Here is an 18,128-nt window from a genome sequence, read left to right on the forward strand (position 1 = left end):
ATATTACAGAGTTATTGACTGTATTCCCCACACTGTACATTCTATACCCATGACTCATTAATTTTGTAACTGGAAGTCTGTACCTCTTAATATCCTCCACCTATTTCTTTTCCTCCCCTTACCCTACACTCTCCTGGAAACCACCTGTTTGTTCTCTGTATCTATTAGTCTGTTTTTGTTTTTTATTTTTGGAGATTCCACATATAAGATCTCTGATTTAATTTAGTGTTAATACCCTCTAGGTTCATCCATATTGTGGCAAATGGCAGGATCTCATTTCTTTTTCATGGCTGAGTATTACTTCATTGTACATATCTGAATGATATATACATCTTATCTATTTTTCTATTGATGGGCATTTATGTCATTTCCATATGTTGGCTATTGTTGCTGCAATGAACATAAGGGTACATATGTGTTTTCTAATTAGTGTTCTTGTTTTCTTTGGATAAATACCTAGGAGTGGGATTTTTGGATTGTATGGTAGTTTTATTTTTAATTTTTTGAGGAATATCCATATTGTTTTCCATAGTAGCTGCACCAACTTGCATTCCCACCAACAGGGCACAAGGGCTCCCTTTTCTCCACATCCTGGCCAACATTTGTGATTTGTGATCTTCTTGATGCAAGACATTCTGACTGGTGTGAAGTGATATCTCATTGTGGTTTTGAGTTGCATTTCCCTGATGATTAGTAATGCTGAGCATCCTTTCACATGCCTGTTGCCCAGCTGCATGTCTTTGGAAAAATTTCTGTTCAGATCCTCTGCCCATCTTTTAATCAGGTCTCGGAGAAGGCCATGGCACCCCACTCCAGTACTCTTGCCTGGAAAATCCCATGGATGGAGGAGCCTGGTAGGCTGCAGTCCATGGGGTTGCAAAAAGTTGGACACGACTGAGCGACTTGACTTTCACTTTTCACTTTCATACATTGGAGAAGGCAATGGCAACCCACTCCAGTGTTCTTGCCTGGAGAATCCCGGGGATGGAGGAGCCTGGTTGGCTGCCGTCTATGGGGTTGCACAGAGTTGGACACGACTGAAGCGACTTAGCAGCAGCTTAGCAGCATGCTTTTTGATGTTGATGTATGAGAACTTTGAATATTTTGGATAGTAACCCCTTATCAAATACAGTTTGCAAATATCTTCTCCAATTCAGTTCAGTTCAGTTGCTCAGTAGTGTCTCTTTGCAATCCCATGGACTGCAGTAAGCCAGGCTTCCCTGTCCATCACCAACTCCCGGAGCTTGCTCAAACTCATGTTCATCGAGTCGGTGATGCCATTCAACCATCTCATCTTCTGTCATCCCCTTCTCCTCCTGCCTTTAGTCTTTCCCAGCATCAGGATCTTGGGTATTCAGTAGGCAGCCTTTATGTTTTGTTGATATTTTCCTTCACTAGGCAGAAGATTTTTAGTTTGATATATCCTCATTTATTTTTGCTTTTGTTTCCCTTACCTAAATAGACAGATCCAAAAAAAAAAAAAAAAAAATTACTAAGACTGACATCAAAGCATGTACTGCTGTTTTCTTCAAGAAATTTTGTGGGTTTTTTCTTACACTTAAGCCTTTAATCCACTTTGAATATATTTTTGTGCATGATGTGAGAGAATAATCCAGTTTGATTCTTTTGCATGTAGCTGTTCATTCTCCCAGCACCATTTGTTGAAGAGGCTGTCAGTCCCCCATTGTATAGTCTTCACTGTTTTGTCATAGGTTATTTGCCCATGTGAGGGTGGGTCCGTTTCTGGGCTGTCTTTTCTGTTCCATCGAGCAGTGTCTGTTTTTGTGTCAGTACCATACTGTTTTGATTACTATAGCTTTGTCAGATAGTTGGAAATCAGGACATGTAATACCTCTAGCTTTGTTCTTCTTTCTGAAGATTGTTTTGGCTATTGGGGAATCTTTTGTGTTTCCATACAAATTTAAGAATTAATCTCTTCTAGTTCTGTAAAAAATGCATTTGGTAATTTGATAGGGAGTGCATTGAATCTGTAGATTTCCTTGGGTAGTATAGTCATTTTAACAGAATTAATTCTTCCAATTCATAAACACAGGATATCTTTCCAGTTGATTGTGTCTTCTTCATTTTCTTTCATCAGTGTCTGATAGTTTTCCAAGTACAGTTTTTAACTCCTTTAATTTATTCCTTGGTATTTCATTCCTTTTGATATTGTAAATAGAATTGTTTCTTCTATTTCTCTGATAGTTCATTGTTAGTGTGTAGAAATGCATCTGATTTCTGTATATTAACTTTGTGTCCTGCAACTTTATTGAATTCAGTGATGAGCTCTAGTGGTTTTTGTTGACATCTTTTTAGGATTTCCTATGTATAGGATGCATTTAACACATTATTGACCAGAGACATATTAATACATCTGTTTTTTACCTGAATGTTACTGACTGGAGACATTTGAGTGTTCACTTACATACCAATTCACTGGCCACAGGCATTAGTGTCTACTAAAATCCCCTGGTCAATAATGTGTTAACAGCCCTGCATTTTTACTCCTCTCTCTCATGTTTATTGTTTTTGACATCATATTTTATGCATTTTTGTTTGTGTATTTCTTAACTACTTACTGTGGATATAGATGAACTTGCTGTTTTTGCCTTTTAATCTTTCTACATGATGGATTTTTTGTATATTTGCCTTTATTGCATATTTGTATTTACCGTTTAATTTTTCCTTTTGTAATTTTCATGTTTCTAATTGTGACATTTTATTTTTCACTTATAGAAGTCCCTTTAGCATTTCTTATAAAGCTAATTTGTGTGCTTAGTCGCTCAGTCGTGTCCTACTCTGGGTAACCCAATGGACTGTAGTCCATCGGGCTCCTCTTGTCTATGGGATTTTCCAGGCAAGAATACTGGAGTGGGTTGCCATGCCCTTCTCTAGGGGATCTTCTCAACCCAGGGATCGAACCCAGGTCTCCTGCATTGCAGGTGGATTCTGTACTGTCTGAGTTACCAGATAAGTTTAGTGATGCTAAATTTTCTTAGCTTTTGTAAAACTTCCAATCTCTCCATCAGGTAGAATATTCTTGGTTACAACCAAGAATTTCCTCTTTGATCACTTTAAATGTATTATGCCCTTCTGGCCTGCAGAGTTTCTGCTGAAGAGTCAGCTGACAGCCTTATGGGAATGCTCTTGTACTTGTTGTTTTTCCCTTGCTGGTTTTAATTTTCTCCCTATAATTTTTGCCATTTTAATTACATTGTGTCTCAATGTGATCATCTTTGAGTTGATCCTATTTTGGACTATGTGCTTCCTGGACCTGGATGTCTCTTTCCTTTTCCAGGTTAGGGCAGTTTTTAGTTATTACATCATCAAATATGTTCTCTGCCCATTTCCCTAATTTTCCTTCTGGGGTCCCTATAGTGTGAATGTTAGTGCACTTAATATTGCATCACAGAGGTCTCTAAACTGTCCTCATTTTTATTTATTTATTTTTTTTTGCTTTTCTGTTCAACTTCAGTATTTCTACTACTGTCTTCCAGCTCGCTGATCTGTTCCTATCATCTCATCCACTGTTAATTCCTTTTAGTATATTTTTTATTTCAGCTTTTCTATTCTTCAGCTGTTTGATTCTTTCTTTGTTAATCCTCTCACTGTATTCACCGATTCTTCTCTCAAGTTCTTTGAGCATCTTTATAATCATTACCTTGAACTCTTTTTTGGATGGGTTGCCTGTCTTCAGTGTAGTTAGTTCTGGGATTTTATCTTATTCCTTCATTTGGGATATATTCCTCTATTGCCTCATTTTGCCTAATTTGCTCTTTTTATTTCTGTGCGCTTGATAGGTTATGTTTTCTGACCTTGGAGAAGCAGCCTTTTGTAGAGAAATCCTATGTGTTCCAGCAGCATAGTCTGCTCTCATCACAAAAACTTTATGCTCTAAAGGTGTCCCCACATGGGCTGCATGGGTCCTTCTGTTGTGATGGGCTGACCACTGTGGGTGGTCTGGTAGGTGTGGCTGGCTTCCTGTAGGTTTCTGCCAGGCTCTGCCTTGGTGGGGCCAGGACATGAGATGGCTGACTACAACCCTACCTGTAGGCAGAGCTGGTTCCTAACATGACTGGCTATGAGGTCCATGGTGTCCCAAAGCTGCTGTTGGCCTGCTGATGTGTGACCCAGGGTGACTTGGAGCTGATGCCAGCCTGCAGATAGGTAGAGCCAGGTTCGGGGGTCTCTTGTTACAGGGTCCTGAAGGTCCTAGAGCTGGTATTGACCCACTGGTAGGTAGGGTCATATCCTGGGGCTGCTGGATGAAGGGTCCAAGGTGTCTCAGAGAAGATGTTGACCTGCCAAATGGACAAGGGCCAGGGGTTACTGACATGGCAAGCTGCAGGGTGAAACCTGGTCCTGGGACTTCTGGGTCCTGGAGTTGATGTGTCAACCTGCTGGTGGGTGGGGACTGGGCCCTGGGGGTCCTGGAGCTAGTCCTAGCACACTGGTGTGAAGGGCTGGGCCCTAGGCCCTCCAGTGGGCAGGGCCAAGTCAAGGCAGCTCAAGGGGCCTTAAAGCAGCAGGGCTGCTGGTGACTGGGGTACTGTGTCTGCACCTGGAGGTTGCCTGACCTGGGGCATCCTGGTTCAGACAGACTGCCTTCAGATTACTGCTTCTGCCTTGGGTCCTGGAGCATGTGAAATTTTGTGTGTGCCCTTTAAATCAAAGTGTTAGTTGCTCAGTCATGTCCGACTCTTTGTGACCCCATTGCCTGTAGCCCACAGGCTCCTCTGTCCATGGGATTCTCCAGGCAATAATTCTGGAGTAGTAACAATTCCCTTCTCTGGGGGGATCTCCGTGACCCAGGGATTGAACCTGGGTCTCTTGCATCACAAGTGAATTCTTTCCCATCTGAGCCAGTAGGGAAGCCCTTTAAGAATAGGGTCTTTATTTCCAGCAGCCCTTGGGCTGTCCTAAATTAGAGTCCTATCAGCCTTAAGGCAGATGTCCTGGGGACTCATATTATTCATTCAGGACTACTAGTCTGGGAAGCCTGATGTGGGGGTCAGGCCCCCTGCTCACGGAGAACCTCTGTGATTATTATTTTCATTTGTGGTCCACCCACCCAGAGTTATGGGTCTTAACTGTACTACATCTCCATCCTGCCTACCTGTTTCCTTATGGTTTCTTCTTTATATCTTTAGTTGAAGAAGATCTTTTCTGCAAGTCTTTCTCATCAGTAGTTACTCTGTACATCGTTGTAATTTTAGTATGCCTGTGGGAAGAGGTGGGCTCAGGGTCTTACTGCTCCCTCTTGGCCACTCCTCAGCAGACTTCCTACTGAAAGATATTCTTCCAGATGAACAGAATTTCAATTCATTCATTTGTTCAGCAAATATTGCTGATCACAAGATACGTTTCATGCAAAACGTAAAAACTGAGGATATAGATATGAGTATGCCACAGTCCCTGGCCTCAAGGAACCCAAAGTCTTACAGAATCTGTATTTGCCAACAACATGGAAATTATTTTTTACCTTTTGTGCACAAAATGTTATCCCTTCAACTTAGACATAGCTGACAGCAAGGGAACAAGCTTGTAACTGTCCCTTTAAGTTCCAAGTGTGATTTCTATTGAACAGACATAGGCAAATTGGGATGTCCTCTCTAAGTTGCCCCTAATTATAAGCATTGTGTGTGCTTCGGCTGGGATCCAGTTGGCTGATGAACACAGCCAGCCTTCATTGTTTCACAATAATAAGGAGAACTGGTGCAATTAAGCCCTGCCATGTTGTTGGGCTCATAGTCATTGTCTAAATGAGCTGCTAAACATAGACCTGGAACACAGGCTCCCAATATAGGTCACTGCCCTCCTCCACTCTTATTTACAGTTCCCCACTTTCAAACAGGAAGACTCAGGACCTACATGATCCCAGGGCTTGAAAAGCAGGGCTTGTGATCCAATGGTTCCCAAGATCAGGCAAGAACACCAGGCTTGGTTGGGTCCCTTTTATTCCTGGAGGTGTGGACCTGACAAGTGGGAGCCCTGGGTTAAACAAATGAAGATGTTCTGGTCAGGGAAGAACCTGTCCATGTGGGCCCCTCCTCCCCATCACCAGCACAAGAGATCCATTCTCTTGGAGGCAAAGCTCTAGAGGCACTAAGGCAACATTCGGATTCCAGCATCACTGTCTACTTTCCAGCTGTGTGATGTTGGGCCAGTTAGTAAGCCTTTCTGGAACCTCAGTTTTAAAAGGAGAAAAATAGACATCAGTTCAGTTCAGTTCAGTCGCTCAGTCGTGTCTGACTCTTTGCGACCCCATGAATCACAGCACGCCAGGCCTCCCTGTCCATCACCAACTCCCGGAGTTCACCCAAACTCATGTCCATCGAGTCAGTCATGCCATCCAGCCATCTCATCCTCTGTCGTCCCCTTCTTCTCCTTCCCCCAATCCCTCCCAGCATCAGGGTCTTTTCCAATGAGTCAACTCTTTGCATGAGGTGGCCAAAGTATTGGGGTTTCAGCCTCAGCATCAGTCCTTCCAATGAACACCCAGGGCTGATCTCCTTCAGAATGGACTGGTTGGATCTCCTTGCAGTCCAAGGGACTCTCAAGAGTCTTCTCTAACACCACAGTTCAAAAGCATCAATTCTTCTGTGCTCAGCTTTCTTTATGGTCCAACTCTCACATACATACATGACTACTGGAAAAACCATAGCCTTGACTAGACAGACCTTTGTTGGTAAAGGATAAAAATAGATATACCTATAAGTAAATTCTGTGAGGATCAAATGAAATAGTATATATCAAGCATGTTGCCTAGTATGTGGTAAGTGCTTAATAAATTATCTCTGTCCTTGTTATGGGGGAGGAGGTACATTACTTTCCTAGGGCTCTTGCAAACTATCAGAAGCTTAAAGCAACAGAAATTTGTTCTCACTGTTTTGGAGGCAAGGAGGTTAAAAAAAAAAAAAAAAAAAAAAAAACAAGGTTCTTGGTAGAATCGTGCTCTCTTGTCTTAGCTTCTGGTGGTCATCAGCTTTCCCTGACTTGTAGCTACATAACTCCAGTCTCTGCCTCCATCATCACATGGCCATCTGTGTGTCTGTGTCATCGCATGGCTTTCTCTTTACCACGTGTGTCTATCTCTTCTCTCTCGATAAGAACACAGTCATGTTGATTAAGAGCCCACTCTACTCCAGTGTGCCTGCATCTTGATTTATATCATCCTTACATCTGCAAAGAAATATTTCCAAATAAGGTCACATTCACAGGTACCAATGGTTAAGATTTCAACTTTGAAGGAACACTTAAGCTTTGGAGGACACAATTCAACCCAGAACAAGTTAAAGACTTGGAGGTACTCTAAGAAGCCTTTCTGCTGGGTTGGCAAAAAAGTTCATTTGGGTTCTTCCATCAGGTGTTTTAGACAAACCCAAACAAACTTTTTGGCCAACCCAGTAGAATGGTAGACACCCTAGAGAGAGGTGACACTTCAGCCTTTAGTAGAAAAGGCTCACACACCATTTATAGAACAGTTTAAGATAGAACATAGTGCCATGTTTGAACAAATGTTACAATAATAATACAGGTTTGGAGATTGGGACAGAAGGGATCCATGTGGTCCAACATGGCCAAAAGAAGCTTTGTGGAGAGGAGGAATAGAAGCTAAGCTTTCAAACTTCCACTGTCTTCTCTTGTAGTAGCACCGGAGCACTCATAGGTTCACGGCAAGGAGACTGTGGGACAGAGTTACCCCAGATGCACCTTCTCCATCCACCATCCACATGGGCCTTCAATTCAGTTCAGTCGCTCAGTTGTGTCTGACTCTTAGTGACCCCATGAATCACAGCACGCCAGGCCTCTCTGTCCATCACCAACTCCTGGAGTTCACTCAGACTCACATCCATCGAGTCAGTGATGCCATCCAGCCATCTCATCCTCTGCCGTCCCCTTCTCCTCCTGCCCCCAATCCCTCCCAGCATCAGAGTCTTTTCCAATGAGTCAACTCTTCCCATGAGGTGGCCAAAGTACTGGAGTTTCAGCTTTAGCATCATTCCTTCCAAAGAAATCCCAGGGCTGATCTCCTTCAGAATGGACTGGTTGGATCTCCTTGCAGTCCAAAGGACTCTCAAGAGTCTTCTCCAACACCACAGTTCAAAAGCATCAACTCTTTGGCGCTCAGCCTTCTTCACAGTCCAACTCTCACATCCATACATGACCACTGGAAAGACCATAGCCTTGACTAGACCTTAGGAGAGACTTAGAGATCAGAGCAACCCTATGATGCCCAGGCATCTATGCTGGGCCCTGTTCTAAAGCCAGAAGCCTAGGAAGGAAGCCCTGCCTCATTCTAAAGAGCAATCCACTCCAGTATTCTTGCCTGGAGAATCCCATGGACAGAGGAGTCTGACAGGCTACAGTCCATAGGGTCACAAAGAGTCCGACACGGCTGAAGTGAGCACACACGCATGCATGCATCTTGAGAACATGAATTTAATGTGTTGTATTAGAGTTGACTCATTGGAAAAGACTCTGATGCTGGGAGGGATTGGGGGCAGGAGGAGAAGGGGACGACAGAGGATGAGATGGCTGGATGGCATCACCGACTCGATGGACATGAGTTTGAGTGAACTCCGGGAGTTGGTGATGGACAGGGAGGCCTGGTGTGCTGCGATTCATGGGGTCGCAAAGAGTCGGACACAACTGAGCGACTGAACTGAACTGATTCATTCAGCTATATAAGCGAGTAAGGTTTTTTTCCATCATTGCAGTCTTTTTAGTGGATTGCCTGTGATGTGCATTGCATTCTGATAGGCCCCATGGAGAACACCTGCTGCTCCTGCAGGAACATGGGAGATGAAGAGCTCAGATTCCCATTCCACAGTAGGAACACTTGGCAGAAATACGTACTCTTTCTGAAATATCAGATCATGTACAGAAGTTTCCTGTGGGATTAGGGGACACTGATTTTTATAATAGTTTTAAGACGAAGCCTGAAGAAGAAAAGCAGCAGCAATGAAAAGGTCGTGGGTTCTGTTACCTACTCTCAAATGCAGCTAACACTTGCAAACCAAATGGAATTAGACAGTTAATAGAAGATATCTCTTCATGAAGAAGAAGAAAAAAAAAAAAGGCACTGTCAAGGAATGATGAGTTCTGAGCAGGTGAAAAGCATTTTTTGCCTTTGTGACCTGAAGGTGAAAAATGCAGAGAGAGGCAAAACGCTGTCACAGATTTAGGTTAAGAGGAATATTACCTCAATTTCTGCTTTTACTGACAATTCTATTTACAAGGACAGCAGCCTGTTTGGGGTAAAAAGCTTTACTGTAGGACTATTCAAATGTGTAATGGAGAAAGAAAATCGGGCAGAGCTCTGAAAGGCACTGAAGCAAAGTTTAAAACAATTTCATTTTATAAAAGAAAAATCTGTTATTGGGCCCTTATTGAACTTCTTCCAGGCAAGGGCCACTGCAGTCTGAGTATCTACCACCCACAGAATATGCGAGGATGGTCCCTGAGCAATCTAGTCCAGTCATGTATGAGGAAAGGATGGTCAAGATATTAGGCTGGTACAAATGTAATTGTGGTTTTGGACTGTGAATTTTAAGTTATTATAACTAGGCTCAAACATGTTGTTATTAGTTAAAATAGGAACCATTATAATCAACACATTACTACACAGGAGTGACCGTCAGTAGATGTCAACTATGACAAATCGCTATGGAGCCTTTCTCAGTAGACATATAAAATCTTCCATTAATAGAAGTTGTGCTCTTTCACTTAACAAAAAGATCTTTTGTTTTTTTCTCATCATTTGTCTCCTCCCACAGATCTCCTTTGCATCAAAGACAACTTATCAGCCAGTTTCTGCCAGACGCTTAAAACCATGAAGAAATGTTCTGTGCCCACCGTGAGGGCTCAGTGCTGCCTCTCGTGTTCCCAGACACACGTGGCCCACACACAAAGGCCAAGAAAGCGACAGCCACTCAAGAACCCCAAAGCACCCTAAGTGCAGAAGGAAGCCACCCTCCACCATAGACTGCAGCAGCCTGCTGACCAGGACATGTTCTGGCCCAGAGACCACTTTCTTGCCGTGTTATTCTGCATGTTTCAGGTTCAACTTTGACTCATAACAAAACAAAGCACACTGCGTCCCTTTAACCACACAATGTCCCTAGCAGGAGTCATGGCACTGTTGTGCTCACTGCTCCCTGATAGAGGCAGGTGAGGTATCCAGGAGAACTGGGCTTCTCATGGGATCATCTCCTGGGAAAGGTATCGAATTGGACAAGTCTATGAAATGATGTCTTTTGTTTCTCCCTTAAAGATAAAAACAGAGAGACCATATTTTTCCCAGACTACCTCAAGAGACTATCAGGAAATAGAGCCTCACTTATCCAGGGAACAAATATTCTTGTTAATTTACTTTGATGAAATCACTCCCTTTTTTCTTTTTTTCCCTAAATCTCCCTACTTGGGGCAGCTGCTGTTTCAAATGTCATGGGAGAGCTTTTGGGAACATTCTTGTAATTCAACCAGGCAGGGGACTGCTTTCTTTACCCAATATTTAACTGAGGCAGGAAGAAAAAGTCTTGGCTACAGACTCAGTCTGTCCCTATTCCCTGTAGACTCTACATCTGAGCTGTTTAGACTCCCGTGCCTTCCTAGGGACACTAGAAGAAGAGGAAATGGGCAGGAACTGTAGCTTTAGTAAACTTAAGGGATTTAGGTTATATAGAAGACATTTCTGACTTTGGATAATTTCTATGAAAACTCTTAAAAAACAAATGATCAGAAATCAGTTTCTTGTATAAGGAAGAGAATGTGGGCTTCTATTCTTCCCACTTCCCTGGCACATACCCATTCCTTTGCAGAAGAGCATGTGAGTCTTCCTGTGTGACTTTCCCTTCCCTGGCACACCCCCTGCCTGGGTCTTCAAGTCAGGGTGAACATCTTTCCACTGCTGGGGCTTTATACATCACAAGTGCTGCAGCCAGGTCTGCATCTACCACCCGCCCACCCACCCTCAGGTTGGAAAATGGAGCTCTAGACGAAAATATTTCTAAGACCTAGGTAAATTGCATCAAGTATAGAAAAACTTTGTATAAACTAATAGTCTCAAGAAAAAAACTTTTCAAAAAGGAGGTAAAGCTGACCTACTCTCTAGCACACCCAGTAGTTACTTTTGAGAATCTGTTTCCTTGAAGGGAACAGGTGAGTCAGGGAGTCCAGAAAAGTTAAGAAGGCTGAATCTTTGATGTTCCCATCACCCAGCAGGAGTCAAAGTAGGTTATGGTCTCAAATTGAAGAGGAATTTTCTGGTGTATAAGAGGAGGTGTTTATATGAACTAAACCTGGAAAATCAGGGGAGGGTGAGAGGAGCCCCCAGGGAAAGAAGCCTTCAGAACCAGCTCTTGACAGAGGGGAAGGCAGGAGAGTCATCTTCATGTCATGGGCCACATGTCTTCAGACTCACAAGTACCATTAACATTCACCATGGAACACAATGTCCCATCTTTCCCTTGAGTTCTCTCTCTGTTCAGCAGAATGGTGCTATTGAAACATGGTGCTAATATGCAGATGGTGGCAGAATGAATATAAACATGTAGATAGATGTACAAGTGGGCAAATCCATATGCGTCTTCTGTTAAATGTGTAATGGTGTTGCTGGCCAACGCCAGTTCTATTGCTTGGATACCAGAAGCTGAAAATTTTTATATTATGTGCTTTTTTTTAAGCCATTACTATGTATTATTCTGATAAATGCCTGTGGAAAATAAAACACTGGGGTTGGGATGGAATTTTAGATAGGACCAGACACAGTAGAAAAGTAAAAATGTTTACCAAAACCAGGCAATTTATTTCTGTATGATTAGGTTCTTATATTCTGTCCTTAAATCTAAACATTGCTGGCTGATGACAGTCTCTGGTGAAATCAGTTTGAGAGAGAAGACGCTTAAATCGTCAGTGACAGAAGTAGAAGAGAACCTGATTTTTTTTCTAATGAGGCAATTTGCAAAAACTGCCCTTGAAGTGTAGTATAGGCTTTCAAGGGGATTAATTTAGTAAGTTGGATGGATTTAACTTAACCTGGTACTCTGCTATCCCAGGGCTTCTCTGGTGGCTCAGATGGTAAAGAGTTATCTGCAATGCAGGAGACATGGGTTCGATCCCTGAGTTGGGAAGATCCCCTGGAGAAGGGAATGGCAACTCACTCCATTATTCTTGTGTGGAGAATTCCATGGACAGAGGAGCCTGGCTGGGGTTGCAAGGAGTCGGACATGAGTTGGACAAGACTGAATGACAGATGACAGAGAATGAGATGATTGGATGGCATCACCAAATCAATGGACATGAGTTTAAGCAAACTCTGGGAGATGGTGATGGACAGGAAAGCCTGACATGCTGCAGTCCGTGGGGTCACAAAAAGTTGAACAGATTTAACAAATGAACAACAACAATTGTTATCCTGGGATCATGCATGTCATCAGAGCCCTGGATATGACCAGTTTTACAAAACTCAGGAACAAACCCAGATTGCTTTGACCTCAGCAAACTAAACTAGGCCAGATTTCCCAATATGCGAAATGTTATTTATGACCCATGAGGAAAAGATGGTAGAAATGTAGAGAGGGTCTGACCGGGTGCTCTATTCTAGGCCTTTCTCTAGTTTCTCAAAGGCAGAATATTGGCCCCTAATCCTGCCTCATGAACATTCACTTCCTGTATTGAGGCTGTGAGGTAAGACAGTTGTGTAGCATCTGTCATTCTGGGTCGCAAGACAGATAGTACTTGCTGCTGGGGTCATCTGACTTGGTTGTTGCCTTGACAGTCACTCAACTTTGGGTCATTAGGGTTTTGAATGGTCCCCATGCTAGCAATAAGAGAGGGACCTCAGATTAACAGGAAAACGTGAAAGACAAGAACCTAGATGACATCTCACCATTCTTTTGGTGCTCACGGGGGCCCACATGAAGTAGCAATGTTGCTTTATTTCCTCCATGGCCTCCTTTCCTCCCACCTTGAACAAGCAAGTGAGAAGTGTAGCAAGAGACACTGGATACGCATCTACCATGAACCAGAGAGGCCACCACAGGGCCTGGTGCTTCAATACATAAAGGGTCTCAAGCCCAATCTGGTTTATGTCACCTCTCCCAGTGGTAGAGTTAACTCTTCTCTGAAAAGGTATGGGTTCATTTAGTTCTTGAACATCCAAGCATAATTCAAACCACCAAGAGGAAACAACACTTCAAGAGATGAAAGAGTGAATACCTTTGTAAAAATGAAATCAATTTGTGATACAAGCAGTTGCCCCTTTGTAGGAGTGACTCATTTTAATATTGGGACTTCTTAAGCGTGTATCTCCGTCCAATCTCCTGATCCATCTCTACATGGTGGAGCCATCCCAATGTGAAGCTTTCAGATATTGAGTGTTGTTGATAACCTTCATCATGTTTCTGGAACATGATTTGAAGGATTTATATTGTTTCGGGTCATAATTTCCCAATCAATTTGTTAAAATCCCCGAAATGCTGAAAGCTACACATTGCTTCACCAGAGATTACAAGTCATAGCACTTCTGACTTTAGGATGAAGCCCTAGGACAATGAAATGAGTGCACAGCGATTCACTTTCAAGAGGGAGGCCTCATGACATGAACTCTCTGGTGCTACAACTTAACCAACATATTTGATGCTTTTTTTTTTTTTTTTGGTATTGCTTGTTCAAATATTGTTAGTATTATTTTAAGTTATGTCATAAAAAAATATGGTTGGGAAAGCACAATTTTGCCTGTCTCTGCCCTCCAAAGTGGTTGCATGTGGTCCGAGGCCTCATCCATTGTCCTCTCTGCATCTCTGCACTGCTTTCCCAGGCCCAGACTGCTTAAGGGGTACCTCAGTGGGTACCACAGTATGTAAAACCAGAATGTTAACCATAGCCTGCCATTGTGTGGCATCAATAAATGGCCAGACTCACTGATGTTTCCATGCGATTCATTTACCCCTGCTATGAGACTCCCACTAGCCACCAGAACAACTCTGAAATTTAGCAACCTGGAGGAGGATCTGTCAATTCCTCCCTCCCTCGCTCCCTGCAGACTCCCTCCTCCTCCACCCCTAAATCCGTATGTCATGAGATGAGTCACGTCCCAGGTGAAGTAGAACTTGGGTCTCTTCTCACAAATGATTGTGCAGTAACCAACACAACCTACCATATGACCATCTGAAGTGATACTTGAAATCTGCCACAATCCCAGATCCAGCATATTGGGAATTGCAGCTCATTGCATCACCTAGTCCCTCAATCTATCCAAAGGTCAGACATAATGGAGACTTCCCTGGTGGTCCCCGTGGTTAAGAGTCTGCCTGCCAATGCAGGGGACACAGGTTTGATCTTTGAAAGACCCTGTGTGCCTTGGAGCACCTAAGCCTGGGCGCCACAACTACTGAGCCCACGTGCACAATTATACACTGAAACCCAAGCTCTCTAAAGCGCATGCTCTGTAACAAGAGAACCCACCACAGTGGGAAGCCCGTGCACTGTAACTAGAGAGTAGCCCCCACTTGCCACAACTAGAGAAAATCTACATAGCAATGAAGACCCAGTACAGGCAAAAAAAAATTTAGAAAAAAACAACAATGAATTGTACACATGCTTTCTCTTAATGCTTGAGAAAGTAATAATAAAGATGAAAAGGAATTTGCTTTAGAAATCCAACATATTTTTTCAAAGGCAGTGCACAGCATGGTAAGTATAACCAGCAATTGTATCGAGTTGTCCCAAAAGTTCATTTGGGTTGTCCTGTAAGACAGAAAAACCCAAACAAACTTTTGGGCCAACCCAAAAGAATCTGTACATATGGACATGGAATCCACTCACATGAATGAGTAAGATCACTGAGGCAGTGAAGAGTGAGGCATCCACAGGTGACCCCTACAATGTTTGTGGGCATGCATAGGGGTGGTAGGAAGCTGGTTTGGGTCAAGAAATCAGAGGGCCATGAACACCTACCTGTCTGTACCTTGAAAACTCTGCTATGACCACTAGGTAACCCTTATCCTACAAGGCTCAGCTCAAATGCTTTTCCCCATGAGGCCAGCGCTAACTCGGCCACCAAGACGGAGGCGCTACTCTGCTGCTGCTTCACTGTATCTATTTTCCCCTAGAAGAGCAGTCCTTAATTAGAGATGGTTTTGTCCCCAGAAGACATCTAACAATGTTTGAGACCCGTTTGGCTTTCACAAATTTGATGGAGGCTGCTACTGGCATCTGGTGAGTAGAGGCGAAGGATGCTGCTAAACTTTCTATAGGACAGCCCCTCCCACCACAGAGAATTATGTGACTCAAAATGTCAGTAGTTCTGAAGCTGAAAAATGGCAGGAGAACAGCTGTCACCTTGGAGTGAGTAGCAGGGTTTCTGGAGTAAAACCAAACTTACCCTAACACTCAGACCTCACTAAGAACTGATGGGGTGGGCCAGAAAACTTCCAAAGAAGAAAAAATACATATCAGGATTCAAAGGTCATTAGCTTGATAAAAATAATTTCAGAGGAGAGAGAAGGTAAGGAGCATGGCTTCACAAGAGTGTTGAATCAGCTGTTGAGGGCTCAAGTGTTCAATCCTAGAGTCAGAGGAAATGAACCAGAAGTGGGTAAAATGGAAAAGTGACATTTTGAGGGTTTGGTATAACCACCCTCCTCCAACTGAGGTTTCAAACCAAACAGCACAGACATACTCAGCCAGATCATAACCACAGCTTTACTAATGGTGAAGCTGGCTTGCGGAGTGTATTTTGGAGGAAGATGGAAAAGGGCTTTCCTACCCTTCTCTGCAGTGCCAGGTTTCAGGCTCAAGAGGGATGTAGGGGAAGGGTGGGGGGAAAGAGGAGAGACGAACTACTCACGCCATTAAACTCAGTACATAGAAGTACCCATGGCCATTAAATATTCACTAGTACCCATGGCCCGGACAAGGCAATGGCACCCCACTCCAGTACTCTTGCCTGGAAAATCCCATGGATGGAGGAGCCTGGAAGGCTGCAGTCCATGGGGTCACTGAAGGTCGGACACAACTGAGCGACTTCACTTTCACTTTTCATTTTCATGCGTTGAAGAAGGAAATGGCAACCCACTCCAGTGTTCTTGCCTGGAGAATCCCAGGGATGGGGGAGCCTGGTGGGCTGCCGTCTCTGGGGTTGCACAGAGTCGGACACAACTGAAGTGACTCAGCAGAAGCAGCAGTACCTATGGCCATTAAATATTCACTAATAGTAGCCCTTCCTCTTGCACTGAGAGAAGGCTGACAGGGATATCAAAGATCCCAAAGAGATAGCCCATCACTATCCACCCTTGATATGGAACACCCCTGTTTCTATGTGAGAAAGTTAAGATTAGCATGAATGGGGCAGGGGGGAGCATTATTTAAAAAAAAAAAAAAAAAAAAGTTCCTGAGCTTCCCTGGTATATTGCCTGCCTGCCAGTACAGGAGACACAGGTTCAATCCCTGATCTGGGAAGATGCAACATGACTCTGAGCAACTGAGCCCATGTGCCACAACTGTAGAGGCTACTCTCTAGACCCCTGCAAGCTGCAACTACTGAGCCCACGTGCCACAAATACTGAAGCCTGTGCACCCTGGACCCTGTGCTCCACAACAAGAGAAGCCACCACAATGAGAAGCTCGAGCACTCTGATGACGAGTAGCCCTATCTCATCACAACTAGGGAAAAGCCTGTGCAGCCAAAAAGACCTGGCACAGCCAAAATTAAATAAACAAAATTATTTTAAAAATATGGTTCCTTTCCCATCTGAATGATGATGTGGTTTCAAGATCATAATGAAAAGACAGAAGAAGCAGTTTAAAGGAAGACCCAGAAGTTAAGGAGAGAATGGCCCTACCTCTGTGCTCACTCTCCCACCAAGCACTGCCCACCCACTCCCCTCTGGACAGCACCAGGGCCCCTTCATTTCAGTGGTACTGCCCAACTCACCCAACTTGTTTCATGGGATGTGGCCAGGACTAAGGGTGCTCACTGATGGTCCCTGCGGATCCGGCAGTGATGGGATACAGTTCCTGGGGCCAAGGTAATACCAAGGCAGGGAGCACAATCCAGCTGGAACTTGACGTCAGGCAGCCAGCCACCAGCTGGGGTCCTGCTCAGATGCCAGCTACCATGGAGCCTGTGGCGCCATCACTGCACGGCTTCCTCTCTGGCTGGGAGAACAACTGGGAAATATCCCCACAGACAGCTGGGTCGGGATGGGAAGACAGAGAGGCAGGAAAGACATTAAGAGAACTAGTCCATGGTTTTGGCTGTGTGGAGACAGGCTGGAGGGGATGGGGTGTGGCATGCCGCAACCAGGAGTGTTTTCAGAAGCAGCCCAGGCCACCATGGAAGAGAAGCTCCCCTGTTAAGTGGCATGAAGAGAAGCTCCCCATGTTAAGTGCCACCATGGCAGCCCCTCACCCCACCCTCTGGACCCTGCCTCTGCAGCTTCCAGAAGAGACTCTGGCCCAGGCAGGCTTGCATGTTCTAGCCACCGCCACCGCCTGGGCAGCCCAGGACCAGACACCAGTGGGTTGCCCACGCACAGAGGTGGGGCTGAAATCACAGCTGAGTTCCAGGGGCATGCAACTTAGGAAACGGAAATTAAATCTCAATCCAAGGCAGCACAGACACTGAGTTACACCTCCTCCACCAGCTTTGTGAATTCAACACATACAGAACATCCAAAGGGACAGCAGGTGCTCCCGAGGCTGGGAGGGGTCTGGCCTTAGCAGCCGTGGGCTTTGTGGATGCATGCATGCAGGGGCTGGGCCGGGCCAGCATCTGAGCTATCTCCATAACTCCCACAGTGGGTCCCGGATATGTCCCTGCAGCCCTGTGACTTGAGCTCGAAGGTTCTGCTGGCCTTGTGAACACAAAGCCTGAGAGGCACCAGGGCCGATCGCTGACATGCCCATGGCTAAGGTGGGGCTGAGGACAGCGACAACAACAGTGTACTTTGTGAATCCACACGATGGGTGAAAGCTGACACAGCAGAGCACACTCACAGGTGAGCAGCTCCAGGAAACAATACTCGGGGGCTCCTCGCCCAGAAAGAGTGTTCTAATCCCACCTGCCTGCATTTGTAAGTCACTTCAGTCATGTCCGACTCTGGGCGACCCTATGGACTGTG

At 44.4% G+C, this 18,128-nt stretch overlaps 1 protein-coding gene and 1 long non-coding RNA gene across 8 annotated transcripts in view; one reads left to right on the forward strand and one right to left on the reverse strand.

The window, feature by feature from the left end:
• Window positions 1–13,925, forward strand: part of ADAMTS12 (ADAM metallopeptidase with thrombospondin type 1 motif 12) — a 384,678-nt gene extending 370,753 nt beyond the window's left edge. For all 6 annotated transcript variants that reach the window (XM_055554960.1, XM_055554962.1, XM_055554961.1 and 3 more), the window contains one exon: window positions 9,780–13,925. In XM_055554960.1, the coding sequence (XP_055410935.1) occupies window positions 9,780–9,958 (179 nt within the window). In that variant the 3' untranslated portion in view covers window positions 9,959–13,925. The remainder of the gene's footprint in view (window positions 1–9,779) is intronic.
• The window catches only part of LOC129633170 (uncharacterized), a 31,460-nt gene continuing 15,310 nt past the window's right edge, over window positions 1,979–18,128 (reverse strand). Inside the window, exons 2-4 of one of the 2 annotated variants that reach the window (XR_008704939.1) lie at window positions 5,872–5,991; window positions 5,117–5,298; window positions 1,979–4,301 (exon numbers count right to left, since the gene is read on the reverse strand). This is a non-coding gene — a long non-coding RNA (uncharacterized LOC129633170). The remainder of the gene's footprint in view (window positions 4,302–5,116; window positions 5,299–5,871; window positions 5,992–18,128) is intronic. The other variant, XR_008704938.1, reaches the window with a different exon arrangement.

The sequence above is a fragment of the Bubalus kerabau genome, chromosome 18 (genome assembly GCF_029407905.1).
Source record: "Bubalus kerabau isolate K-KA32 ecotype Philippines breed swamp buffalo chromosome 18, PCC_UOA_SB_1v2, whole genome shotgun sequence".
NCBI lineage: Eukaryota > Metazoa > Chordata > Mammalia > Artiodactyla > Bovidae > Bubalus > Bubalus kerabau.